Source organism: Cebidichthys violaceus, unplaced genomic scaffold (assembly GCF_023349555.1).
Source record: "Cebidichthys violaceus isolate CVI_PGR_0920_01 unplaced genomic scaffold, fCebVio1.0.p SCAF_10, whole genome shotgun sequence".
NCBI lineage: Eukaryota > Metazoa > Chordata > Actinopteri > Perciformes > Stichaeidae > Cebidichthys > Cebidichthys violaceus.
Window position 1 is genome coordinate 4,527,578 of NW_027176263.1, and position 27,707 is coordinate 4,555,284.

The window sequence follows — 27,707 nt, forward strand, 5'->3', positions numbered from 1 at the left end:
CAGGAGCAACAACAGCAGTGGCTCCAGCAGAGTGAACCGACATGCAGCAAACAAGGCAAAATGAAGCAACGGGACAGGCAGGGTTACTGACTGATGCATCCCGCTGAGGGGGCAACCTACAGTGCCTACTGTGACTGAGCAGCATGGCATTACTGGGGTGGTAGCGGTATTTCACCGGCAGACTGCGGGCCCGGTTCAGCCGACTCTCTGCCTGGGATCTGGTAACCACATCTCCTGGACCTGAGATACTGAAGCGCAGTTGTGAGGGGTCAGCCCCAGGCCCTGGCCCCCTGGGGAGCAGACTTCCTTTACGGTTATTAACAAGGGGGATGTTGAGTTTGCCTGGCTTGAACAGCGGGTCCTGGTTGGGGTGCAAGTTGTTGGGAAGGAATGCATTTGTGGTGGTGGAGGTGGAGTTGCAGCCGGTGGTTTTAACTGATCGGTTTTGAAAAGACGGTCTAACTTGATCCATTACTGTCAAACAATGGAGAATAAAAGTGTAAGAAAGCCTGTATTAATGCTGATGAATTAGTTAGTGATTAAACTCTAGAAAATTACCTTGTGTTATTTTTTGCTGTATTTGTTTTAAATTATAGAATTGTTTTATCAGAGATTTCAGGACTATAGGATGTTAACAAGTACATTTATAAATAGAGAGATTCAATGACTTGAAATAAATGTGAGAAAAAAAGAGCAATAATTAATTAAAATCCCATATGAAAAATCAAACACTTGTTTCTGTGAAAAATACATTTTTTTGTTTGTTTTTTCCTCATTTCAGTTCTGATTAAGCCAAAAAAAAACATGCCATAAAAACAGGAATCATTTATCATTTCATTTTTCCAAAACTGCCGTTGAAACTTTATCCTCTCTTATCTACTTAGCACACGCTCTGACTGAAATGTTCACAGTGACATTTACTTTGCATTTGAGACAAACATGAATTAGTAAGGAGTCTCTCCGTTGTATTTCTCAGTAGCGCTACACTTTCTGGTAGAACAAAACAGAGACGCGGCTAAAGCCCGTCAAATTCAATCAGATATTGTGTCATTTCAAGCATAATGTGTTGCAGACTACTTTCACTTCAACAAATATAAAACTAGAACTAATAATTTATAATATTACTAATTCAAAAACGTTGTATCATAGAACATTTATAGAGGATTCATTTTGTATTGTGTATAGCAATTTTGTTTGATTCCAGACCAAAAATGTAGTCCTATATTCTCAAACATGGTGATTTTAACTGTAACTTTGACAGTATGTCCAGTGACAACCTGCTGTATTTAATATGAGAATAAATCATCCGAATGTAGAAACTCGGTCACAACTGATGTTCAGCAAGCCGTCCCACCAAACACACACACACACACACACACACTCACTCAGAGACAATCTGACTGAGGCTGCAAAGTCAACCCGTATGTTTGCATGTATTGAAGTGGTTGTAAAGTTGAATGGGAGAGGAGAAGCCCTGTTCCTCCCTTTGGTAGAAGGGTGGTTGGTTGGTTGTTTGGAGGACAGAGCATGCTTGGGTGGCCCCGGGCGATAAACAGACGTTTATCCCAGCCGTCAGCTGCCTCCTTGATTTACGGGGCGCCACCGATAGCTCCTGGATTCATCTGGCCCTTGTCAAACACGTGCAGCGTTAGAGAGCGCTCACCCACCCTGGCAGGTCCACTGTGCATCCTGAACAACGCAGACGGCAACTGTCCCTTCCTGAAATGCTAATCACATGACGGTACTGTCCTGCATGCAAGCTTTATCAGATTGTCGTAGCTCAATGTAAACTGGATGATGAGGCAGAGGAATAACAACTACAAATGCTTACTTTTGTATGTGAGCTAAGCTGGCTTTGCCATTATAGTGTTTGCTGCATGAGCAAGCTTTGTTCTTCATCTGCATCGCAACTGCATGAAAAAGCTTTTTATGCAATCCATATTTCTTATTGTATTGTTTATTGGTTTTAAACATAAATTTAAAACTAATATTATGACAGCTCCAGATCCTTTTAGTTGTGTTTAGAGACAGCCACTATTTAAAAGAGGGAACAAAAAAATGTTTTCAATATCAATATTCTTAATAAGAACAAATACATTGGATAAAAATATACATATAAAATGTTAGAGGTGACAAATAGCAATTAACCAATATTCTCAACCAGTAGAGTAAAAAAGTAATGCATTTAACAATTATTTAAGATTTACCTAAATTGCAATCAGCTTTGAATCGAACGCCAGCCTCTTTCTGACTTCCACTGTTCCCTGGTGTTGTAGCGCCATCTGCTGCTACATGCAGCACAATACAAAAAGAATATTTTATGGAACTACATGGTATTATCAAACACAAAATAATTTCTTTTCAGTAGCTATCAATACCAGGAATTAATTTGCAATTAACATATGTTGAATTATTTAACTTACAATAAACAAAAACAAAGTTAAACATTGAATTTCACACTGGTTAAACTGTGAGTTTACTTTGTCTCTGTATAAGATACAAGACAACATCAGTATATTCTAAAGGAATAAGGGACATCAGAGCAAATACTAAAGCAAAGCATTAGTACTAATTATGTTACATGACATTGTGAGGGGTCTATAGTCTAAACACAGAGTTGGAGCAGAATGGAGAAGGACAGAGAAACACACTTACGTGATCTGACATATCCATTATACTTATATTTGGCTGAGGAGAATGCAAAGACAAGTGGCAGGTCACACGGGGGGAGAAAGGATGTAATGAAACAGGCACATTAGGAAATAGAGACATCAACATAAGAGCGGTGTGTGGAAATTAAATCAAATGCAACTATGATGAAGTACTACCAGTGAAAGGCATGAGGGCATAAACCAAAAATGAAAAAGGTACAATTAATTAAAATTATGGGGAAACCTAATGGTGGTGGTGATGATGATGGCACAAACTAAGTGGACAGGTGAATGAAATGAACTGTCTATTCTGAGATTGAGCCATGCTTTTAGAAAAGTGCACTCAACCTGTAATGAGATGTAATGACAGACTAATGGCAGATTTATTTTTTTTTATATAAAAAAAGCTAGATTTGAGGTTACACAGTTTCAGTAGTAGATCCAACAAAGTAATGTTTCTAATTTAAAAAACTCATTATATGCTTTGACGTTTTAAATTTTGATTTAAATGTGATGAGCATTGTGAGGTCTGTAGATAGAACAAATAAAGCCACCATGGGGTGCAAAGACAACAACTACATACTTAAGTGCATGTAGACATCCAGCACACAGACAGCAGACACTCACTACTCAAAACAGCAGAGGTAACAGAGCACAAATGCAAAGAGACTTGATCTTTACATGCAGTCCATATCTCTTGCATAAATAGAGATTTGGAAGAAAGGGAATTCTTGGAACATGGGTTCAATGCTTCACTTTTAAATCTCTTGGGTTGTTCTCTAAAAAGAGTTGACCAAGGTCTCCACTTATGCCAGAACTATTAATTATCTGGGAATTACAGTTCATGACCTAGACTGAGGAGGTACCGAAGAAGAGTACCGATAGAAGTACTGATACAGTGGGCATTTGAAATGAGCTCCAAGCTGCTGACACTCCCCACTCTTTCCCAGAGTCTCTTCCAACAGTAAAGGTCACAGTGAGGGCCCAAGGCTGGCCTATGACACAGATCCTCAAACAGGGACCCACAGTGGCCCTGGCATCTGTCTCTAGCAATCTGCCCGCACTGCAGAGGCGGCAGACTAACTGGCTAGCATCTGGGGCGTAGCGAGGCGGCATAGGACAGAGGGTGGGGGGGGGAGGGACCAAGCCTGCCTGGTGGACAGGAGCTGTCAGGGCAAGTTTGGTGACAGACCAGCAGGGCTGGGAAAATGAAAATGCAAACATAATTTCCGTGTCAGGATAGATAAGGTCCCCAGCAATGAGATGCAGATGCACACACATGCACAGACACAGAGATTGAAGTGCGTGTTGTTACACACACAAGATGTGCACATGCACGCACACACACACAGCCCAAATGGCCGTGGAATAGCTGTAAGCATCTTGCGAGCCCCGGGTCTCCAACCCTTGTCCATAGCCAAGCTTTATAAAAGCTTTCAGCCTCTCCATTATAAAAAAACCTGTCACGTGTCTATTTTCTCACTTTTTTCTTTTTTCCTCAGCTGGCTGCCTGTGATGATGGTCTGGTCACAAAGAAAGACCATATGTAACTAATATACAGATCAAAAAATGACTGTTTCAGCTGAACAATTCAGAATATCTTCTGGGAGTATTTTACAACTTAAATTGTTGAAGACAAGAATCAGAACACACAACCACACAAGGGGGAACTCTAACTTGTGCTTTGAACTATATTTTTTAACTATTCATAAGTGGTAGAAACTGCTTCCATTTGCCCTCCTCTGTCCAAAATCTTTTTAACTGCAAAAGATTCCGCCACTAACTCAAGTGCATGTCTTATTTTCACTCCAACAATTAATTGTCTGACCAAACTGTAGGATTTATATATGAATGATCTCTAGTAACAGAAGACTGCTTTAAATTAGTCAGCTAATTTGTCCCTAGATTGCTCCATGTGCCCAAGGGGTTTATCAATTTCACCAAACATCACATTACTCACTTAAGATGAGTGCATATTAAAAATGGCTATTAAGTAAATATTGAATCATTAAAGACCATAAAGCAACACAGGTTTTTGTTTATGTGTTGCACTGTGTTTTATTAGGTGGTCCTAATGTAACTTGCATCAGAACACAGGGGGCATTAAATGAAAGTGTTCTATCCAAGAAATCAATTATACAAGTACTAGGGCTAGAGAAATCTGGTTGAGATGTAAAAGGGCATGAAGTCATCATGGATAAAGACGTCTTATTCTTTCAGTCTGCTGGGGAAAAACAGGGGAAATGGAGAGAGGAAATCCAACAATCCCTGGCTGACAAAGCCCAATGCACTCCTTTAGTAAACTCACTTTGTTCAGACAAAGTCAGAGTTAAAAAGGGAAAGAAATCTAAGACAGGGGAGGCTTTCCTGAAATCCTACAGGGGGTTGAGGGAGAAGTGAGATCAGTAACCATGTAATGGCCAGTAATTGGTACCGAGGGATATCAGCGCAGGCCGAACTACAAGAGGCCAAGCCAAACTCATCATGGTATGTTTGACACTAATCTAGGCTGAGTCGGCAGACGGTGGGAGAATGTTGAGAAGGAAATCGGATCTGTATGTCTGAACCCAACGCTTTGATAGCTAGGTCTACTGATGCCATGTGTAATTGACAGACAATTTAGCATTTCCCATCCACTCAAAAGCAAAATCAAAAAGAGGGTGATCTGCTAAGAGCTTTAGTCCTCCGACCTTTTCTTTATCAAGCGAACTATCACTATTTTGTAGTTCTCATTTTGTGTTTTTGTCTCCTCTATTCTTCTCTCCTGTCACCTTGTCTATATGTTGTTCTTTCCTATGATACAAAGCCTCTCTCTTTACCATTTAATTTTATTCACCCTCCCTTTAATTCTCATCCCTTCTCTCATGCAGTGTATGTGACGTAGACTGTTAAAGAGTGCAGGAGATAGGTACACTACCTAAGACAATTTCAAACAATTGTGATCAGAGGCTGAGCAGGCCATTTTATACAATAAAATGTACAAATTGAGACTTTCTGTCCAAAAAACAGTGTTAATTGTAAGAAGAATTGGATGTGTTCTTCTTGCTATTGTTCTTTTCTAAAAGCCTAAAAGAGTAAAAGGGCATTGCAGGTGCTTGAGATATTATTAGTTACATTCCTGAACCAGTGTCACCAATAGAAATGTGTTTAATATCAGTGCGCTGCACCTCATTTATAAGGCTCGACAAGACTGTTAGAAATCTTCAAAACACCGTTTCAGATGTGATTTTCTCTTATCTTCTGCATTAAAGTGAAACTAAAGACTCTGAACAGTTGATCGGTAAGGTTAAGTCAAAGGTAAAAGAAAAAAAGTAACAGAAGCAAAGCTGCTTTAACTGAAAAATGTGCAAACTGAAAACAGTGTTAACTCAGAGGTTCGTAAGGACCTTCAAATGAAATATATAAGACAATAATTTAACAAACACTATCAGTACATTACAGGATTAAACCTTGAGAATAAAATAATATGTTCCATTTTGTTATATACAGATATCTTACCTTTACAGTTAGAAATACATCAAATCCAATAGTGATATTATCACACAACTGCATGACTGATGCAGCATGCGTTAGCCACATGTCTAACACCTACAGTACTGTACAGTACAGCAGCACCACAGAGCCACACCACCACTAACCCACCACACATATTACAGTCATGAAATCAAACAAATATTTTCAAATAAATGATGAATAACTGAAAAATACGGATAATATGTAACTACAAATAACACAAAATTAAAAGATTAAGAGTTAAATAAAATCATAGATAGATAGATAGATAGATAGATAGATAGATAGATAGATAGATAGACAGATAGATAGACAGATAGATAGACAGACAGACAGACAGATAGATAGATAGATAGATAGATAGATAGATAGATAGATAGATAGATAGATAGATAGATAGATAGACAGAATGGAATTTATAAATAAAAAAATGTATTCACGACGCCACAGCTACACAAACTATGGAGTCACAGTTAACGGATCACACCACATAGACGACATCACAGACACAAATGTACAGTACCTCTGCATGGTACAATATAAACAGAGCACACACCACAGACATAACAGCATGTGTTGGGCGGTGTAACTTACAGGCACGTAAAGTGGTTGCGCAATCATGAACAGAGACAGAGGAAAGTGGGTAGGCCCTCTGAAGGGTGTCCATGTTACTATGTACACTGCCTGACATGCAAGAGCAGTCTTGCTCTGAACAGCCGCAATCAAAACAACATGCCAGTTTCATTCGTTTGTAGACGGACATCTTGGCTACAGTCATGTTTTGGGATGAGAGGAAAGGAAAAGCAGCAGGTTAATGGCAAAAGGAGAAATATTTATCCAGGGGAAGTTGGAAGTTAACTTCATCAGAAAGTGCAAGCCTTAGCCACCTGCTCCCACAGACTTAAGCCTCAAATTAAATTAACATGTTCCAAGCGCCAAGATTTATTTCAAATTTGAATTACTTTTCCTGAAAAAAGTCGTCCAATTATAATTTTTTGTTGTTGTCGGAAGAGTCAAATTAGGACACATTACAATTTAACAAAATTATTAAGAGAATAATCATATTCCAGCGCATTATTTCTCATTTCTATTGACTGAGTCTGGAGAGGTCAAGCTGTGAGCTAAGGCTGTAACAGGTCAAAAGGCAAAAGTATAACAGTGGGAAAGAGGGCTGAGGACAAAGGAAAGAGGGAGGGAGGCATTCAGGGAAGAGAGGCATGAGCAATGTCTTCAGCAGCAACCTCATACAATGTTTCATACATTTGTACATCCTCTATCCATTTGGCTAAAGGAGTGGATCACGTACCTGTATCCCATCATGCAGCTGTAGCGGCTCTGTCCAAGGCATCACACTATTCTACAGGCTAGACGGGCCAATACATGCTACTGTATAAGTTTCACTGTTCCACTCCCCAAGGGAAGCTTCACTCTAATGTGCATGCAAGTCTAGATAAAGGATGTATAGTAATTATTCTGATTCTTTGTCAATTTAAAGTGAGCATACGTAACTTTTGAAAGAGGAAATACCATTTTTGTCTTACAGATTTATAAGTAATACAATGCACAATTGCTTATTATCCACGTGCCTCAAATGCATGAGGTGAAATTACTTGTGTCCATTCAATAAAACCAGGTCACAATGACATTTGTTACTAACTAAACATATGTTGGCTTGCATCATCACTGTTACTGTATATTCATAAGGATCAACACTAATGCCATAATGATTGTATGAAAGAGTTTCATTTGATGTTTCTATTTATTTATCGTCCAAAAGAAAATGCAATATGTAAAATCGGTGCTCTTGTTTAGGTAATGTGAAAGTAGTATTACACAACTAAAAACTCCTTACTAGTCAGCCTGCAGCCCAAAAACTGTAAGCAGACACTTTCTATCTTTGTGGTGTGTGTGTGTGTGTGTGTGTGTGTGTGTGTGTGTGTGTGTGTGTGTGTGTGTGTGTGTGTGTGTGTGTTGCTGTGTGTGTGTGAAGCTCTGAACCCCGAGGGAAGCAGGAGTGAAAGTCCCCAGAGTAGCACATCTAGATTGCTGTGACTCTGAGCAGAAACAGTCCCTGGTCCCCATTCTCTCATTGCCAAGGTGCAAACAGACAGCAGACTAATACTGTCTGGCACCTTTACAGAGACACTTTCAGCATCTTTGACTCTGAGTCACATCGAAAAATAAGATCTTGAATGAAGTAATGTGTTTCAGCTTCTGGCCAGGGAAAGAATGGGAAACGCAGATCATAACCCATGGGATGAAGGCATCAGGGACTGTTGTATCCTGTGGCATGCACATGTGCATTATGAGCATGTCATAAGCATGCAGAAAACGTAGTTTTGGTCTTAGCAACAAGAGAAGCTACAGAGATAACTGTTCACAGTGTTGAAACAGTTTGGGGGTATGGTAGACAAGGTGCAGCGATGCTATCACTTCATGCTGGAATTTCTTAACTTCAGAGTTTTTGCTTAGGCATTCAGAACACAGAGTACATGTTGTTGTTTTTTTACAATGTAGATTATTGACACATGGAAAGGGAGTGATGGATAACACAAGACACACACACACACACACACACACACACACACACACAGACAGACAGACACACACACCGACAATGTCTTTGACTTCTGACTTCACAAATACCCAGATTCTGGCCTTGAATGATAAGGTGTCCATTTCAGGGCATTCCTAATTGAAGATTCAACATGACTGCTGCCCTGATAAACTGTCTGCATGGATTCAATCAGTCACCATCTCCCATAATCCACCAAGTCACAACATACTCAATCAGAAGCTATCAGGGCACTATGTTGAATACGAAGGATGTCCCAAAGAAAGCACCATTCTGATATACCCCGCTAGGACTTCCTTATTCAGCAAAGAGTGCAAGGAAAATTATACTGTTACAGAAGCTCAAGAGCTGATCTTTTGAGCGATAGCAAACACAGTGCACAGTAGCTTATTGCAGTGGAGGCGAAAAAGAGTGCAGAAGACAAATGCTTTTGTCCTTGGAAAGGCAGCCATTCTGCACAAATACACAGCCTTCACCAAACGCCAACTACACCATATCATATAAACAAAATATTAAGAACCACAAAGTGATGAAACAAACTCAGGCTGAGGAATTTAACAAACTGTAGATCCAGGTTTTGATTCAATTTATTACCCCAATGCACAGAAACACACAAATTCCATCCTTGCATTTTTGCTGAACAGGTTTCAGGGGATTTAAGTTTCCTCTACAGACGTCACCATTTGAGTATTGTATTATTAGACATGACTCTGGCACGGCATCGCCATCTAGTGGCCATCTAACGCTCTGGCAACACTGTACTGCTAGTGAACCAGTGCAGTGAGTAAACAAAAACAAAAGGGGCCTAACATCTGCCTAGATTTGAAATGCACAAGACGTGTGTGGTGACATTTCAACTCTGAGAGGAACTGATGATCTCTGAAACCTCGGCCAGAGCACGACGAGGACCCAAAGTTTAGAAAAGGGCTGAGATCACAGAGAAGTGGGGCAAGGGGATACCAGATTGTTTTGATTGTGTTTTGGCAACCTAGCTCGTTAAGATTTGCAGAACTTCCCACAAGGACATTTTCTGCTCTCTGAAAGTACAGCCGCACACAAAACCTCCTTTGACAGAAAGCAGATCAATTTAAACCTCAGTGGTTCATGTTAATTTCCTTCCCCTCGTGTTAGCTCTTCTAAATCTATGATTACTGTATGACATCCGTGATTTTTAGTACGTTCCTTCTGTACTTTCTTGGAGCATGACACTATAGGGAGGTCAATCATCGATAATGGCATAAGACTTGCCGCAGATTGGCTTCCAAATGCCATATATAAGTTTGGCTTGATGATCAAATAGTGAGGGAAAACTGCAGATCAAGTCACACTTGATTGTCATTTTCAGTAAGAGCATCAGCTGACTGGGGCTGTCATGAGGAGGCCTGATGCTGGTGTGAGTTTTATTTCAGCTGTTTTGGTTTTGGTCTGGTCTGAGCACAGTACAGTAGAAATGAGAGGCGAGGAGAAGGATGCAGAAGCTACACTGGTACATGCAACATAGATACAGTATACTATTAGCTGAAGAGGAAAAAACAATTGCACTGCACTCTGGGTAATAGTACAGTCATTTTCTTTTTACTCACAATAAATCACTACCAGTGAGTAGTTAAAATAAAGTGGTGTTTTCCAATGGCAGCAGGGAAGGAAATACATCAAAAGTGTGTCACTGGTCATAAAGAAACATGGGAAAAACAACAGAAGAGAACAAAACATGATAGAACAGAACATATTGTCAGACAGACATCCCTTGCAGTAATGGAACTGTCATTTTTTCTAAATGCAACTCTCTTGTTGGGAACTAATAACTAATAACTTGAAACATAACGCCATGTCGATCACTTCTAGGACGTGACAATATTAAGAAAGCAAACCGAAGTAAACACTTTGTCTCAATAAAACCAGAGCGTGAAAAGCCTGATGATTCTATTGAGCTGGGAGAGTAAGAGATTGCCTGAATAATTGAAATGACACAGACAAAAGAAGGAAATGGTGGGTATCTTTTTGAAAAGCAGGCTTTGTCTCTAACAGGCTGCTTACTGTAATTGTCTGTGACCTTTTGTGGAAATATGGGATATTCACCTGAATTATTTATCCAGTGGCTAACATGTCCTGACAAGTGACTACCGTGCATAGGTCAGGTTATATTCATGTGCTGTTCCTGCCTTAATGGTAATGTTATGTCTGCAGAAATAAAGAGGGAAACTATCCATTTGACAGGGGCGCACGGGTGTATCGTCTGAAATGTAACAATTAAGATCACGGTGGCTGAGCGCATTACTCTCAAGTACTCTCATAGCATTTACATGTAAAATTAATATAATAGCAGTGGGTCACATCCAATAATACTTTATGTTACAGCAAACAATCTCATTGTCGTATGCATTGTTTTCTCTGATTGTGGATGTTTTCCTTTTTTTGGTCTGTACAGCTGTTAACTAACACAATTTCAATTATATCTGTTAAATGCCTCATGTTTAATACTGTATCACTACATTGTCTGTTTGTGTAGATAAAGAAGAATAAAGAAGAAAACGCATCAAACATAACACCTATATTTCCTCTAGGAAAAACACGAATCAGATATTGATTGATGATCATATTATGATGGATGTTATGGAAGTTCAAATGAGAACCATAATAAACACTTTCCTAAGGGTATAATGGTGCGACAACATACAGTATTACCTTTAAAATCACAGTGCTGTGGTACTGAGGAACAATGACACAATGAGAGGTACAGTTTAATAGAAACCGTAAGTATAATGAGACACACAGACCCACAGGTAGGTTTTGGAGTGAGAGGAAGGGAAGGAGGGGTGTCGATGGGGCAAAATAAAGGTGCAGCTACTCACGTCGTTTGCAGCCACACTTCTTGATCCGCTTAGGGTCTGTGATGTCGTCATGACAAGCTTTGCAGTAGAAAAATGCTCTAAAAGTGACACAGTAAAAATGTTCAGCACTAAAAAATAATCAAACTGCCCAATTCGACATAATTAGTGATCAGCTGATCATCAGGATTGCCGTATTACCTCTTAACTTCCTTGGCATCACTGGCAATAAAAAATCCCAGTGTTCCTTCCTGCATCTTGACGTGGTTGCCCGGGTTGATGAGGATGCTGGGTTATCAGAGAAATAGACACATCGTGCTCATTAACTTCTGGACAACACTCAGTTCATGAACATAACATGCTAATCAAGAGGAATGGTACACAGACTTGTTGATGCCGTTAATCGGATGTGCACTGTGCTTATCTGGACTTTTTGGACTTTGGGCAATTTGCTGATGTGATACTCACATGGATGGACAGAATGTACAACAGTATGACCGCACATTCAATTTTAATTCTTTTCTTTATAGCATGGTATTGGTTTGCCACAGGGTGAGAAGGGGGACAGAGAGGTACAAGTAAAGGGACACGGGCAGAAAGAATTAAAATTATGGCTATGGAGTGGTTTTAGTGTCAGCACTCAAATACAGTCATCTAGTCAAAACAAATGTTATGATGGCCACTGAGACATGGCTGTAGTACAGAGAATGTACAGTAAGAGTTGTTATCTCGGTTAGTAATTGACAGTGGGATGCAAGGGAATGAACAGCTCGTTTTCCTGCCAATACAAAGCTGATTGTACTCTAGTGACTCTGCTATAGTATATAGGAAGTCCAAAGGTGGATAAACTCATATCAAAATATGTAGTGACTCTGCTCACTTGAATTATAGGGTGAAAATAATTACAATGCATGTCCAGCAAGGTCAATAATGACTTAAAATTATATATTACATTAAATATATGAATATCTAAAGACACAAATATGCTGGCTTGCTGAAAAACAGCTGCACTAAAAAGAAATATCAAGGGATATATTAGCAAACCATTTAGATTTTGTGTCGGACTCAGTTTATTTACCTGAGCACTTAAAGTGACTGGCTGTATCATTCCCCATTAATTAGACTGGGACAACGGGTAGACACAGCACACACATACTGTACACTCATACATCCATACACACACACACACACACACACACACACACACACACACACACACACACACACACTGGTCATTAATGGTTACCTGTGGGCAACAATCATCAATGATGTGAGTGTGAACTAAGAAATCAAAACACTGAACCCACAAACCTTTAAGGGTTACACTCCTTCAAAATACGACGAGCCCAGATGAAAGATGATGAACTTCTGATTAGTTATAAACTAAAACTTTTGGCAATTTGTGACAATAATACTTTCATATGGCTCAAAAAACTACTACTAAATAACTATTTCGTGACATTTTAGGAACTCATTTTGAAAAAGTATGTTATCTGTGCCGACTCAGAGCAGAAGTGAAGTAGTACATTTAAGAAAACATCTTTCTTACTACATCTTTCCTCTGGGCTCTGGAAAAGGCTACATCGGAGAAAATAAACAAAAAGATTAAGGGAGCAATTGAATCCATACACATGTCGGGCTGTGATCAAATTGCACCAGTCATGCAGATTAGATTTGTCCCACCACATTTTTTCTTTTCAATAAGTATAATAGAATCTAACATTCTCTCAGATTGAATGGCCCCCAGAGAAGTAAACAGGCGTTACACCTGGCATGCTCTTTAGTGAAAATAAATGAAAGAAACAGATCAAAGATCACAGTTTCACAAACATTGCTGCCCAAATCTGAGATTTCACAAGAGTATCTATCCAAGACATTTGTCTTCGCTCAGGTGCAAACTGGTGAATAGAAGCTTAAAAAGCATCAAAACCTCATATTGTGAGCAACAAAGCAAGCATCAAACACCTTATGTGATAGTGTCATAGCATGCAGTTACAGTACCATACAGCATGAGGAGGACAATAATCAAACAGAAAGGCATAGCCACTGCGGTACAGGTATAAAGACAGGTACGTAGATGCAGACGGTTGCAGTAACTTCTGTGCAGTTGGATTGTTTCTCAAACACCAAACTGACAGGAAGTGACCTCACTTAAGAACATCTACTCGAGAGACGCACGAGCATGACTGAACATAGTGGCTGAGACACACAAAAATGTTCACGCACATTTACACTTAAACTCTCCTTCTCGAGGTAATCACACATAAACCAGACATACAGACATGCACAGATGGATATACATTTAGCACTGACAACATGAGAGGGTGATGGAATGCAAAAGTGAAATGTGGGACACTTGTGAATATTTTAGCCTATGGTTATTATATTTCAGTTTGGATCAACTTAATGCTATCCAAAATTCAACACTTCCATGCCTTTCCTAGTGTGTGAATTGATGATAAGAAAATAAAAATTGGTGAGGTGCTGCTGGTGTAATGAAACCATAAAGAAAAAGATATCATATGATATTATATCAGCCACTGCCAACAGCAATGGTGGATAATCAGTCAATGTATTTCAAGATTAAATCCATAATGTAGAACAGCAGATTATCAGTGTTTATCGACACATCTGAGGTCTAAGTTATGTGTTTACAAACTCCTCAATGATTCTGAGTCAAAGAACCATTAAATACTGATTTAAAAACACCATGAGTGGAATAACTAGCTTGGCAAAGCAAACATACAGTAGGGTAAAAACTGGGTAACACTGAAAAAGAACTGAAAGTGAGAGAAACAAACTAAGCAAAGGACTGGTAAAGGACAAAACTCAAAAGATCAAATAGGAGGTAGATATGGAGAGAGGGTGAGCGTTTGGCCTTGGTACACCGACAACAGCAAAGACAACAGCACTTCTACAAACATGTCCAATTTATCTACCCTCTCTCTGCCTGCAAAGAAGTTAGTGCGTTAAGCACAAGGGACACCATAAAAAAAGAGTTAGAAAAAGAGGCCTGTGAGATAGTGTTTGGAAAAATATCCTTGGGGAAACTCCCAAAGTCAGAAGCTTTAAAGTGGTGGAGATTGGGTTGAACTTTGGAAGTAAGATAAGGTAGAGGGCATACCGCTTTCGGCTTCTGCAAACAACAAGAAAAAATCTCGCATCAAACAGTTGTCATGAACATAAAAGAAGAGGAGAATATGCTTCTAATGTTTCTCTTATTATTTAGTAGGTGCACCTTATATGTCAGCATTAGAAGCAACTCTGTACAGACACACAATTAAATTATTTCATGCTTGTCCAAAGGTGAGGTCCTTGCACCTAAAAAAAATTATGTTTACTAAAAACAAATTCAGTTTGATTTAAAAGGTGGTTATCTTTTGACAAAGGCGTGATTCAACCAAGTGAAAATTGTGGCAGTACATCTTCTAGAAAAGGGCTGTAGGTATAAGGAAAAGTATGCCTTATTGTGGCATCATAAAAATCACTACAAAAAACTATTTTCAATAACTAGCTCAAAAGAATTAAGACCACAGATAGAAAATAGCACACTGGGATACATTCCAGTGTAGGATCAAATATGTTCACAACTACAAAATTTTGAAATTTGGTTTTAACTTGCAATATCAAAATTACTATAATGTAACATGCAACTCTTCCAGTACACAAAAAAAACATTTGACACAGGTGAATGGGGAAGAGTGAGTGAGATTTGGCAATTGAAATTACTGAAAAATAGTACTTCATGTTGTTATTGGTGATAAGACGGACACTGATGTAGAGTTACTTGTTATCATACAGACTGAACAGGGACAGAAAAGAATCAAGTTAAGGAAAAACATGACATGAAATTTGAATGTGCAGCAAATTGGTTATTCAGGTGTGGATGTGTCTTTTAATTGACGGCACAATATAATCAACATAGGACAAAAACAATGTTGCAGTGCCGTTACCTACAGTAATAAACCAATTTCAACCAAATCTTTATCCTTTATCCTGCATACCTGCAAAGTTCGGTAAAAGTATCAGACTTGTTGTTATGTAGTTACCACCACCGACAACATACAGTCAGTATCATCAGTCCCATTTATTTATTTGCCAAATAGCACAAAATTCCAAAAAGTTGTCATCAGAATTCAATTAAATTTTGAGGAACGTGAGGCCATGAGGGAAAGGAATAAGTGAGTTGTTGGTGCAGATCCATGTTTTTTTGGAACATTTCTGCTAATTTCTCATGTACCACCGTACTTTATGAAAAGTTTTGGCACACTAAAATGAAAAACAGAAATTCAAGATGACTGTGCAGCCTTGGCAGAGGTTTGTGCTCTCTGAGTGCTTTCTAGTTGTGTTACTGTGTGTAATAATGCTCATATTGGCATGCTATTATTCAAATGTCATCACCAACTTAATGTCTATCAAATGTAATATGATTATCAAAATGTATTAAAGCTACAAAGAGGATTTAGCAGGGAAAAAAATAAGATGTTTTATTAAAAGATCCACTTGAAGCGAGTCACACAGTAGTTCACTTTTAACACAGTTGTACCTGCCGTTAGGGGAAGAAAGATGCAATAAACAAACCTGCTCTCTCTCTGCTCGGACTTGTATTCAATGGCAATAAGCAGCAGCTTCAGCTTCACGTAGCACAGCCTGTAAAACATGTGCACTTATTAGAGGACAGCAGTGTATGAGAAAATGACTGATGTGTTCAAACGCCTTTGAAATTCACATCTTGTGTTTCTTTCTTCACTTCAGAATTGTTAGCTATACCTACCACTGACAGTGGGCTTTCTGAGCGAGGAAAGAGCGATACTTACTCACAGACAGTGGGGAAGGTGAGGCCGACAAAGGCACTGGACAAATACTCTGTGTACATCTCATTAGCCACCCCTTCTAGGTAATACTTCTGCCATGTATCCTCCTCAATCTGACAAAAAAACAAGCACGGAAATGTCACATGTGAGGATAAGACAAAAAAAAAAAGCAATACACTGTTTTCCTTCAAATAGCGGCCAAATGTGGTCTGCAGATGTTCCACCGCACAACATCAGCCTGGTCATTATAAGCTGATTCATCATCTTCATGACAAGAATACAGTTCTTTGAAAGAGAGAAGCACCTCTTCAATTTGGAGCCACAGACACACTGAACAGATTCCATGTGAAATCTCACAGTAAAATATGTTGTGCCAGGACGACTGAAATCATTTTAATGGAAGACTTTCTGTAGACAAAGATGTCAAGATTTTCCGGGGAATGTACTGTGTTTGATAGATCTAGTCCATCTGTCAGCAGAGAACCTACTGTATCCACTTATAGTAACCTTCCCTTCAATCGCTGAATAAATCATCTAATTTACAAAATTGCAATGTGTGAATTCGTTCATCCCTATTACTTCAGTCCGTTCAGAAGGAGCGACTGAGACAAGGCAAGTTAATCTTGTCCTCTGTGTTACCTCAATGAAGGACCTCATAGAGAAGAGGTTGGCTAGCATGGTGGACAGGCCCTGAGCCAGACAGCTCTGGGCAATGAAGCCTGCCTTCAGCTCCGCCAGACAGATAGCATCGTCACCCTCCTTCCAGTTCCAGCTTGGAATGTTCAGCAGATGGGCCTTCATCACATGACAGACAAAGGAGGTCACAAGACACAGAAATCTAAGCAAATGGTTCATATTTCTTAAAGGGGGAACATCATGCTCCTTTTCAGGCCCATACTTGTACTTTGGGCTGGGTTTCATGTCCACATGCTTTAATCTAAAAAAAACACAAAATGTTCTGTCTGTCTGAATAAACCTGTAATTACCCTCTGTCTGTAACACTCTGGTTTAGCACCTGTCTCTCTTTTAGATTTGTTTTCCCCCAAAATGTTAAACTTTTCCTTTAAGTGGTAGCAACAGAGAGGCAATCTTTAAATACATGCGTAAAGGCTATTTAAAGCTGGTGTCACTGTTGATATAGCTAGGTCTGAAGAACAGCATTAGCTCAAAACCTCCCTTGTGGACATGCCATTAAATTGCTCTAAAAGGAGCTACAGTGTGCAGAGTTTCATTGATGTTTTCTTTGCTTTCTTCTATGGGTCCAGCACCTGCCAACAAAGGTTTTTGGATGTGTGCGACCACTTGGCATAGTTAGTGATTTTTGGTTAGCCAACTCTCAAGATGCTATTTACAGAAACAAATGGTTTAACAATTGTAACAATTGTGCAAAACCACTATATTTGTAGGGTAGCACTAACAAAAGTGATGCTTTCCTTAGAAAATATATATATATATAACAATACGTCTTGAAATACCTGTTAACTTCAATGCTTAGCAACACAATAATGTATTCATGATAGTCGTTATGAATTGGAGCAATGAAAAGGTTGATATTTGCATGAATTGTCATTTTGTATGTTACCAGTCCTTCTGGAGTCAAGGGAGCGAGTGGTCAATGGAGTGTGTGGTCACTTCTTTAAAACATGTTGTTATGAATTACCAAATGATGAAACAAACTACTGAAATGCAGCACACAGCAGACATTGTTGCGGGTTATCCCCTGATATACATGTTTGGTCTTGTGAGATATATAAAGAGCATCAAGATGAAGCAATCTTATATCTCACAGGGCACCAAAACATCTTACCTTATTGTGGTACTGTAGCATTTGTGTGATTATTCTGATCTTCGGATGGTAGTTCTTGATCGAAATAACCCTTGAAGCAGAAAAGCCGGCACAATGTAACACACAATCAATTCATTTTCCACTGATTTCAAAGTCCAGGCAATACAATACCTCATGATGTTGGAGGCATCTTCAGCATCAGGATCTGCACAGTATTTATTGGCTAGGATTAGGCAGGCATCTGCTGACTCGATCTATGTGTAGGGACCAAAGAAACAGATATGTTAACATCAATTCATATTTACAAGCATTGAGTGTTAAACTAATTGTGTCTTTCTCACATTATGATACAAAAAAGTGGGTTTTACTTTGGCCAGTTTCAATTAGTCATACTTCATATCAAGGTGTTTCACACTTTTTCTCCCTCTCTGTTCTGTCTGTATTCATTCATGAAGAAATAAATAATAAAATACAGTGTTGTGTTTTCCTCTGCTCTCTATACCCACTCAAAATAAAAATAACTGATATTTTAAATGGAATTTGCTTTTAATCCAATTTATTCAACACATTAATTCAACAACCGTCGATGTCACTGACTGTACCTTCACTCTGGCGAGGTCGTGAGGGTTGAGAACAGATCCCTGGTAGAACTCTACTTGGGTAAAATGACGTTTGAACAAGGCTTCCAGCTCAAGATTAGGGGAAATACTAACACAGAGAAAAGAGGAGAGGGGTTAGCGTACCTCATATATATACACACACACACACACACACCGGCTGCCTGTGTATTGTTTAAAACATTGTGTTCTGCTACACGTGGTGAGGAAGGAAAAAATAACTTACTTATGGAGAAAAACTATTTCAACATTGACATCATCCCTGTCCTTGTGTAGGAAGTCTTTGAGGAAGTTGGAGACACTTTCGAGGGTAATATGACCACAGACCACAATATGCCTGGAAGGGGGGAAGAAATCATCTTGAGTGGGCAACATAAATCACTGCAGACACTGGCTTGTCTCACACAGATAATCAGTCAAACCAAAGCACTCTCGCATCTCAAATATAGACTAAAAAAGCTATATACATGTCAAAGAAATGCCATTTCAAAGCAAACAAGTAACTGAATTATATATTTTTTTTCCCCATAAAAGTTAACATTTTCCCCCATGTAATGAAAGTGGTTTAATCCTGCACAACAAGTGCAATCAAACACTCAACTCTGAACCACTTCAAAAAATCTAAGATATAATCACACAGTCCACAGTGGTTGGATTGTCTTCCGTTCTCAATATTAAAACTGTCCCTTCGGCTAAACCACCCCTTTGTGAGCTGAATGCATGTTGACAAAGACATGTACATCAATATGCATGTGCTTTTATACAGAACATTACTAAAAACTTTCAAAGTGATTTGGGGGCTTGTGGTTGACACAAATTCTAAACAGGACCTCGGAGAATTTGATGGGTCCGCTGGCAAAACATGTAGCGCATTACAGCAGGGGGACCTGTCAGACTGTGCACAGGGCTGATTACAGAAGTGAGGAAGTACAAAGTTAGATTGGAATGATTTTGGAGTTGAGGTTGTGACCCTGTGTGTCCTCTGACTGCACCGAAAGCCAGAGTGATCAAGTTCAAAGATCCACTTCACATTTACAGTATATCATGAGATGAGAGTCATTTGGCCAGTTTGCATGGTCACTGTCTGACATGTCTTAAATTTAAACTTCTCAACAATGAAACTTCAGTTTCAATTCAATTCAATTCAGTCATTGTTCATGAAAATGTAAATGTTATTGTTGCAATTTTTTTAAATTTAATTAAGTAGTGAACGTTGTTGTTATTAAAAATGGTTGGAACTCAACCATGATATAGTTAGTTAAGCAATTTAATCACGCTACTCTGGTTATATTTAAGGCATTTTATATGCTTCATTTGCACTGTGGTAAGCTGAGCTACCCTTCTGGAGTTAAAGTTAAATGTCACCAGGTCTTATTGCCAAGCCCCTAAATGAGAAATCCAAACATGCTGAGTAGAATTCAGCCCTTATACTGACATGAATTAGTGTGGACACTCGGCAGACACCCTAATTACCCTATGGAGACCTGTAAGGCAATCTGTGTAATGACAATGGCCTTATCCACTACTTAGCAGGATGTGCCAGCAGACAAATGAACCACTTTAATTTTGAGTGCCTGGATACTGGACAGCTTTGCATTGAACACTATGAGTATTGGGTTACTCTTTCCTAAAATAAAGAAAATCACTGTGGTCATATTCTTATGATCAAACTAGATTTGTCTGAATCCATTATCATACTCTTGTACACAAGAAGCAGGCTCTGGCTAACACATTAACCTTCAAAAGTTGATGCCTAAAATTATAGAATATTACTGACATCTGACTAAGTTTGGCAGGTTTAAAGGAAACAGATATTTATTGATGTTAGATGAGAACCATAGTCCAGATCACTTAATTATCCTCCTACTCTGTACCAGATGGACCGGGTAGGACTGAACTGAAGTGGACTTGGCAAAGTAATGTGACAGACATATTGAAAGAATGGCAGTCTGTGGATGTTGCAGGACATAATGGTCTTCGCAGATGTCGCCTCTGTCCTTTAAGAGAATCTAACGAGCAGCCGTGATGGCATGGTTGGCCAGAGTTGAGCAAAGGGCCGTGTGGTCTTACAAGCTGATGAGCTGAGATGTCTGTGGGCAGCCGGCAGTATTTGGCACAAGATGTCTCTCATTTCAAGAGATGAAAAACATCAGTCACGTTTTTCTATTCCCAGTATCCCAGATGCCCTTCAACAAGGGTAGAGGGAATATCCAGATTTATATGGCGTATTGTTTAGTTTGTGAGGGTTCAGCATTAGGTTATTAATCTCTCCCTCACACAAACACACACACGCGGTGTAGTCGGTGATTCATCAGCAAAGCAAAACTTTCTTCCTCATGTATCAAGCTTTTTTCCTTCCCCCCATTTAAGTGTCTGTATTTAAGACAGAAATATTATGCTTCACTTGATAGACGTAATTAAAGCTGGCATGCCTCTTCTGAGTGGCATCAAATTGAATACTGAGGTCTTTGGCTAGTTGAATAGGATATAAGAAAAGGATAGCTTGAATAATTCAACCATTTATAATTGCTTCATGAACAAAATACCTTCCCTCTGGTTAACCAGATTGAACAGTACAGTTTAAGCTATGGACATTTTAACAAGAAAACCAAACACAACCCAGAAACCAGAAACTAAACAAAAGAGGGCACACAATCACATTAAATACAAAAGGGGCATTACAGAGCATGCACACACAACATGCAGTCAGGGAACATCCCAGGATGTCACTGGGGATGCACAGAATACAAGATGAACAGACGAAGAGCTCAAACATCAGCAACAGAGGTCACTCACTTGGTACTGCTCTAATCCTTCGGTCAGTAACGAAACTTTACTGCAAGAATCATCGTCAAAATGTTGCAATTTATACAACTTAGCTCTCATTTTAGTTTTATATTAAATATAAAGGCATCTCGTGTAATCAATTTCAAGACGTGTGCAGGTATATACTGTTAAATGCACTTTGTATTTACAGTGCAATAGAATGCAGATTCTTTGGAAACTGCTAGATGTACGTTTGACCATTGAGTTGCTCGCCCTTACAGTGGATTTTTAAAGGTGTATGTCAAAGTTCAGCCAGTGTTAAAGCCAGTTTCCATGTCAACTTCTCTGTTGAAGTTGGGGCTAATGGAAACCATAGAGCCATAATGGAAACCACAAAGCCCTGACTGCACTGGGCGCCAACAGACTGCAACACTTGTCATTATTATATCAGCATACGCGGCTGAGTGCTGTCACTGCGCTCATGGGTGTATGCTACACTGCACAGAGTACTATAAGCAACACCAGCATGAAACAGAAATTTCGTGCAGATCCAATGTGAGTCCCTCTCACTTCCAAATAACCTTCAAGGCCTGTTTGAAATGGCAGCTGCCAGGCAGCAAGATGAAATAAGGGATACATTTAAAATAGTTCAATGTATCATGATCTCATTGTTTGTGAGCTTTGTAATCAGTCAGATACTTGTAATCTCCTAATCTCATTTCCATGATAGCCTTTTTTTGTGCTGACAGCTGCTAAATAACTGAACCCCGATGGCAAACCTAAACCCACATGACAAAGCGGTTTTATCTATGTGTCAGGTCCTATACATGTAAACACCAAACAAATACAAATCTAAATGATCATCCAAAGAGCCTGGTGCCACTCTAAGCCTGTGTGTTTGGCGGGTATTTTCTGATTGTTACCATATGTTTTGCACTGTATGTCTAACCGAAGAGAGAAATGGTAGGGGGTGCGGAAAGAGAAAATAAAGTGTGTGGGAGAAACTATCCCTGGCTTTGACAAGGGCTTCTCTCAACACACATCTGTGAGTCTGGGCTGAGGTCACTGGCCAAACATAACATTTCATCAATCTTATCTCAATGACAGGCAAACATTATCGAACAAAAGCTTTTTTCCAATGCCTCGTTCTACTGCTGACTCGCTAGAATCAGAAAAGAGAAACAGAGTGACAAAGAGAATTGACTGCATAGTAGTAGATGTTGAGTGCCATAGCAGAGAATGAGAAGAACGGAGAACAAGGAAAAAGAAATCTACCCTCCCTGTTCTAGACACACCACATCTGGATTAAAATATATCTGTGTGCTGAATATCATTAAGGTTTGAGCCACGAGGGAAGGAGAACAGTACTGGACAATATTTACTGTGGTGAAATGACCACACATACTTCACAGTGCACTGGATCCTCTGCTGTGAGAGGCCAATTATACATATACATAAATAACAAGAGTTTTTGGAGACAAACTCCACCACCACACAAACAGGAGAACCAGGCGAGCATCAAGAACCAAGCAGGCAAAGCAAGCCAAAAGCAATTGAGAGCCTCCACTGGGAGCGAGGCATCCAGCATTCAGGGTGTGGGAGCTGACTGAAGATCAGGGCCAGAGTCATGTCAAGCATTGATGATGCGATGGGCTAGCGTTGACATACAACAGGAAGATTACTTTTTCATGGAGTTCGTGATCAATGAAAAAGCCTCATGACTACAGGTCATAGAGAACATGCCAAAAATGATGCAGTTAAAACAAAGTAATTCCATAAAACATGCAGAAAACAAACTCAAGCAAAATGAGACAAGAAGAGAAATGATATATTGCAATAGTCATTGGAATTGATGCTGCTTAAAAAGACCACCAATAATAATGCACTTGCAGATGGTTAAATCTTTCTATTTTCTTGTGGGGAAAAAAATCCATTGGAAGCGGATAGTAGGGGTTTCATGACTGTTTTCTTTCATTTAGAAGTAAGTACTAATTCATTTCTATAGGCAAGACTGTATTAATGAGGGACTAGATAAGAAATGGGGCAACACAAAGTACACAGATATATTGCATAGAAGCACCACAGGTTAGTACACTGTAAGTCTAAAATGTAGTAGTCATGAAAGCTCTATTTTCCAAATTAAATTAAAGCTCAACACAGGATGTTTCAAGGAGGACAAAGAAAGAAAATGAACGGCACACAAATGACTCTGAGTGAAGGACAGATTGAGGCAGATAGAGAAGAGGACGAGGACAGACAGAGAGAGAGAGACAGACAGAATAAAAGAGAGAGTAAAAGGGCATGGACATGTGTGTCCTAATGGCCAAGGTCTCCAGTCACGCAGTGTGACTTGATGTTATAAATAACTTTACTGTTCTAAAAAACGTTTAACTAACCCCCAGTAACTATAAACTCCAAGGGGGTGCACTTGAGTCACACAACCACACCTTGTCTGGATTCAAACTTACTTTCTGCCTCGTGTCGAGTTATAACTCCCTCCGTATTTCTTCCGATTAAGGATGAGAGCAGCAATTTCTGGCACGTAGCGAGCAAACATGGCCTACATGCATGGAACAGAAAAAAGAAAAAGGCATGCAGAGAGGGTTCTACCGCACACAGAAAAACAGCAGAACCATCTGGAATACTTACTTTCTCCCATTAACCGCACTATAGGAACCACCATATTTCTTTCGGTTTCCTATTAACTCTATGATTTCAGGGACGTAGCTGGCAAACATGGCCTAAGGAGAAGATAGAAGACAGAAGAAGAGACTAAAAAAGAGACTACTACGCCGCAGCAGGGTGGTGGGGAAACTGGTGCATGAATCCAGATTTCAGAGGGGGAAAATATTCCTTTACTATTGAAATCAAGTTAAAAACTCTCTCATTGTCTGAAGAGACTTGATAAACTTCAAAAATTGAGCAAGATCTTCATATACCCAAAAATCTTGTTTTTGCTGTAAAAAAAAAAAATAGCCCCCGCTTTTAAAGGTAAAAGTTTAGGAACAGGTTTGTTCAGTTGGAAATAATTTTGTCACAGCTGATGAGTCTGTGACAGCACCCAATACCTTTCTGGATAGCAGACTTTTGAAAGGAGAATAAAAACCTATGTGCCATGTTTTGTCCAACAAACACAGATGATTTGGCAGGTTGATTTGAATAGGCCTACCTGATGGTCCACAGCTGCAAAACACATTAAGACTCATTTGTTGGGCTGGAAAATGAGCTGGATGCATTTTGCAAAGTTTCACAGCCTGTTATCCTAGTGCAGGGTCGTGTTTAGTAAGTTTACCAACTAACAATCACTGACACTACTCATCGAGGCTAACATCTGCAATAAGAAAGAAAGAGGTGCCCTTGCCCTTGTAAATACATACTTAACTCATACTTGGAAAGTGCACCTATCATCCATCAGCAGGAATAATGTGAAATGATGTGAGTTTAATATGATCCCTGGCTTTAAAATATCTCAAGCCTGAAGTCATTATTTAGCCACAGCTGGTGATAGGAAGCAGGCTGAGGTACTAGCCTAAAGACTTCCAGAGATCTCAGCGCTGAGGAAAAACACATAACCTATCACCATGGCCACAACAAGGTACACATCCACACAGCTGCCGGTCATCAGTGCATAGTGATGGCTGGCCAAATAAATACAGAACACAGTGACTGTGATTTGGCTCAATGCTCCACTTCTTTGTTACAGAAGTTGGAGGAGGCAGGGTTTCCAGTATGTGTACGAGGTGTGAACACCCATGCATGCCTGTGCTTAAGTTAAATGTACAAGGGGCGGCCAATCAGGACGCTAGATCAGAGGAAGGTGAGCAGGAAGGATTGGGAGGGTGCTGTTGCTATGGTAACAGTCAGGCTGGCCTAAGCCTCATCTCCCTGCCCCTGTGTTTGTTGGAATTGTGGGAAGAGACACGGGAGGAGGGGTTGTCCTGAAACCGCAACTGCTTTTAAGAGAACAGTAACAACATTATCAGACAGAAACTTGCACTCTTATCAAACAAATACAGGAGTGACACGTAAGGGGAGGGGACGAAGGAGCACATAGTACTGTAACTACAGTAAACAGGAAACAGCAGGCTAAACAGGAGGATACAACTTCACTATGACAAGTAAATAACATCTACTGGGACAGGCAACATAGTTCTAACATTTCAAAAACAGCACTATGCTTAAATATCATACAATAAACATAATTTAAATGCATTGTTCATTAATGTATCATGTTCAACAGTTGTATACAGTCTATTGATGGGGACAGGCAGGATTTAGGAGGGGATAAGGGGAGCAAGGGAGAAAGAAAAGCCTGATTTTACCAAACCACCAAGGATGAAGAAGACCATAAACAGGCGCCCCAAGGTGGTTTTTGCATAGACATCCCCATAGCCCACTGTAGACATTGTCACCATCAGCAAGTAGACACATTCCCAATAGGAAAGTGACTGGGAATTCTGGAAGTTTTCCCAAGGATCCCCTGAGTTTTCCACCTAAAATGGAGATGGGAGCGGGAGTGAAGGACAATTAGAGATGACCACAAGTCTCACCACAAGTCTGTAAACATTTTATAAAATAGGTTCAGACAAAGCTTGCAAAGAGAAACTATTTGATCAAGTTTGATTAAATCCAGCTACAGATGCTCACGCATTCATCTTTGTTGAGTCATCCAGTATATTCTTTATATATATATTGAGCTAAGACTACCATCTAGTGGTAAAACAGTTTGATGCTTGACTGAGTTGTTGGGCAGAGCGACAAATACACAATGAATACTATACAGACTTTCAAAAAAACACATAATAATCAGTTTTCTTTTATAATATTTTTTTATTGAACAGTTTGACAGTAGATTATGACAGGAAAAATGAGGTGCAAGGAGGCATATGAGAAAAGTCTCTAGCCACACTTGGACTTGGGAACTCACAGTTCCTTGAGTGCTAGGTCAACAAGACACCCAACCTGTGTTTTTATATTACTAATATTAGCTCTTGCTTTAAAATATATCTCTGTTATAAAAGTTATATGTTCATTCAAATCTTAAATAAAAAAATATTAATTTTTTTTTTAAATAGTTTATTATCAATAAATACAATATATTTGCACATTTTGTAAGTGTATTGTCAAGTGTATTGTCCTGGTTCCTCAGTTAGCATCCTCACTGGCTCATTAATCACTAGACCTCACATCTGTCCACTTACCAAATGTATGAATCCAGCTGCTGTGAGCCATGTGCTTATGAAGATGGAACACAGGTTCACTAGCTTGATGGAGTTGCTGGGATGAAGAAGAAGAAGAGGAACCATAAAACTCTCAAAGATGTTAGACCACAATGACAGAAAGACTTGTGAGCTAATGAAAGTAAGCTGTTGTGGCTAACAATAAATTACAACAAGGAAAGTTGAGCTTGGATTTAAATAGATTATGGGCATATCAACATACAACAACAAAAAATAATAAAAGCCCAATGAGGTACAGAATAGGAATAAAAGCTTGAATCCAACTTCCAAGGAGGATGCTTAACAAGAGAGTCACTCTCTAACCCTCTGTTATCTTACCCTGTTTATGTGCCAGTACAGTTATGGTACACAGGTAGTATAGTGGTATGTTTACATACAATGTGAAAATGTTATTTATATCACACCATAAAAAACATCGCAATTACCATAAACATGCAATTATGATACCTCATAAAACATGCATGTAGTGTAATACAAATTTAAGCAATGACTACCACATACTGTATAATGACAATGACATGCAAACCAACCTCACTTTTACACATAGCTACTGGTGGTAGCAACAGTGAAGATAGTATTCTATGTGGATATGATTATTGTCAATGAATGAGCTAAGCTTTATTCTTACCTTGTTTTCAGGATATTCAAAAACTGTAGAATTTCCGAAAACTGTATCAATCTTAGTGCTCTCAGAAATCTTAAGCCTGTGAGACAGAGACACAGAAAGAGAGAGATTAGCATAAAGGTGCAAAAAGAACAACTGATGGCAACATTAAAATCACATTCAAATATACTCATATAAGTTGGATATTTTCTAAAATATCTTTACAGTAGAACCAGAGAAACATAACAGTGGCAGATATGAAGAAAGACAACTGGACACAGAGCGCATGTATGGGCAATCCGATAGTATGGTC

At 39.3% G+C, this 27,707-nt stretch overlaps 1 protein-coding gene across 15 annotated transcripts in view; it reads right to left on the reverse strand.

The window, feature by feature from the left end:
• kcnma1a (potassium large conductance calcium-activated channel, subfamily M, alpha member 1a) overlaps positions 1-27,707 on the reverse strand; it is a 133,188-nt gene that overhangs the window by 27,658 nt on the left and 77,823 nt on the right. For 3 of the 15 annotated variants that reach the window (XM_068721420.1, XM_068721442.1, XM_068721512.1), the window contains exons 6-19: positions 27,419-27,494; positions 26,752-26,827; positions 25,873-26,043; positions 24,200-24,291; positions 19,011-19,121; positions 18,770-18,875; positions 18,339-18,421; positions 18,189-18,258; positions 17,021-17,176; positions 16,385-16,494; positions 16,149-16,217; positions 14,692-14,703; positions 11,769-11,855; positions 11,592-11,668 (exon numbers count right to left, since the gene is read on the reverse strand). In XM_068721420.1, coding sequence (XP_068577521.1) covers positions 11,592-11,668; positions 11,769-11,855; positions 14,692-14,703; positions 16,149-16,217; positions 16,385-16,494; positions 17,021-17,176; positions 18,189-18,258; positions 18,339-18,421; positions 18,770-18,875; positions 19,011-19,121; positions 24,200-24,291; positions 25,873-26,043; positions 26,752-26,827; positions 27,419-27,494 — 1,296 coding nt within the window. Of the gene's footprint in view, positions 1-2,207; positions 2,289-2,655; positions 2,689-6,758; positions 6,933-10,322; positions 10,332-11,591; positions 11,669-11,768; positions 11,856-14,691; positions 14,704-16,148; positions 16,218-16,384; positions 16,495-17,020; positions 17,177-18,188; positions 18,259-18,338; positions 18,422-18,769; positions 18,876-19,010; positions 19,122-24,199; positions 24,292-25,872; positions 26,044-26,751; positions 26,828-27,418; positions 27,495-27,707 lie in introns of all 15 variants that reach the window. The other 12 variants (XM_068721427.1, XM_068721493.1, XM_068721452.1 and 9 more) reach the window with 7 other exon arrangements.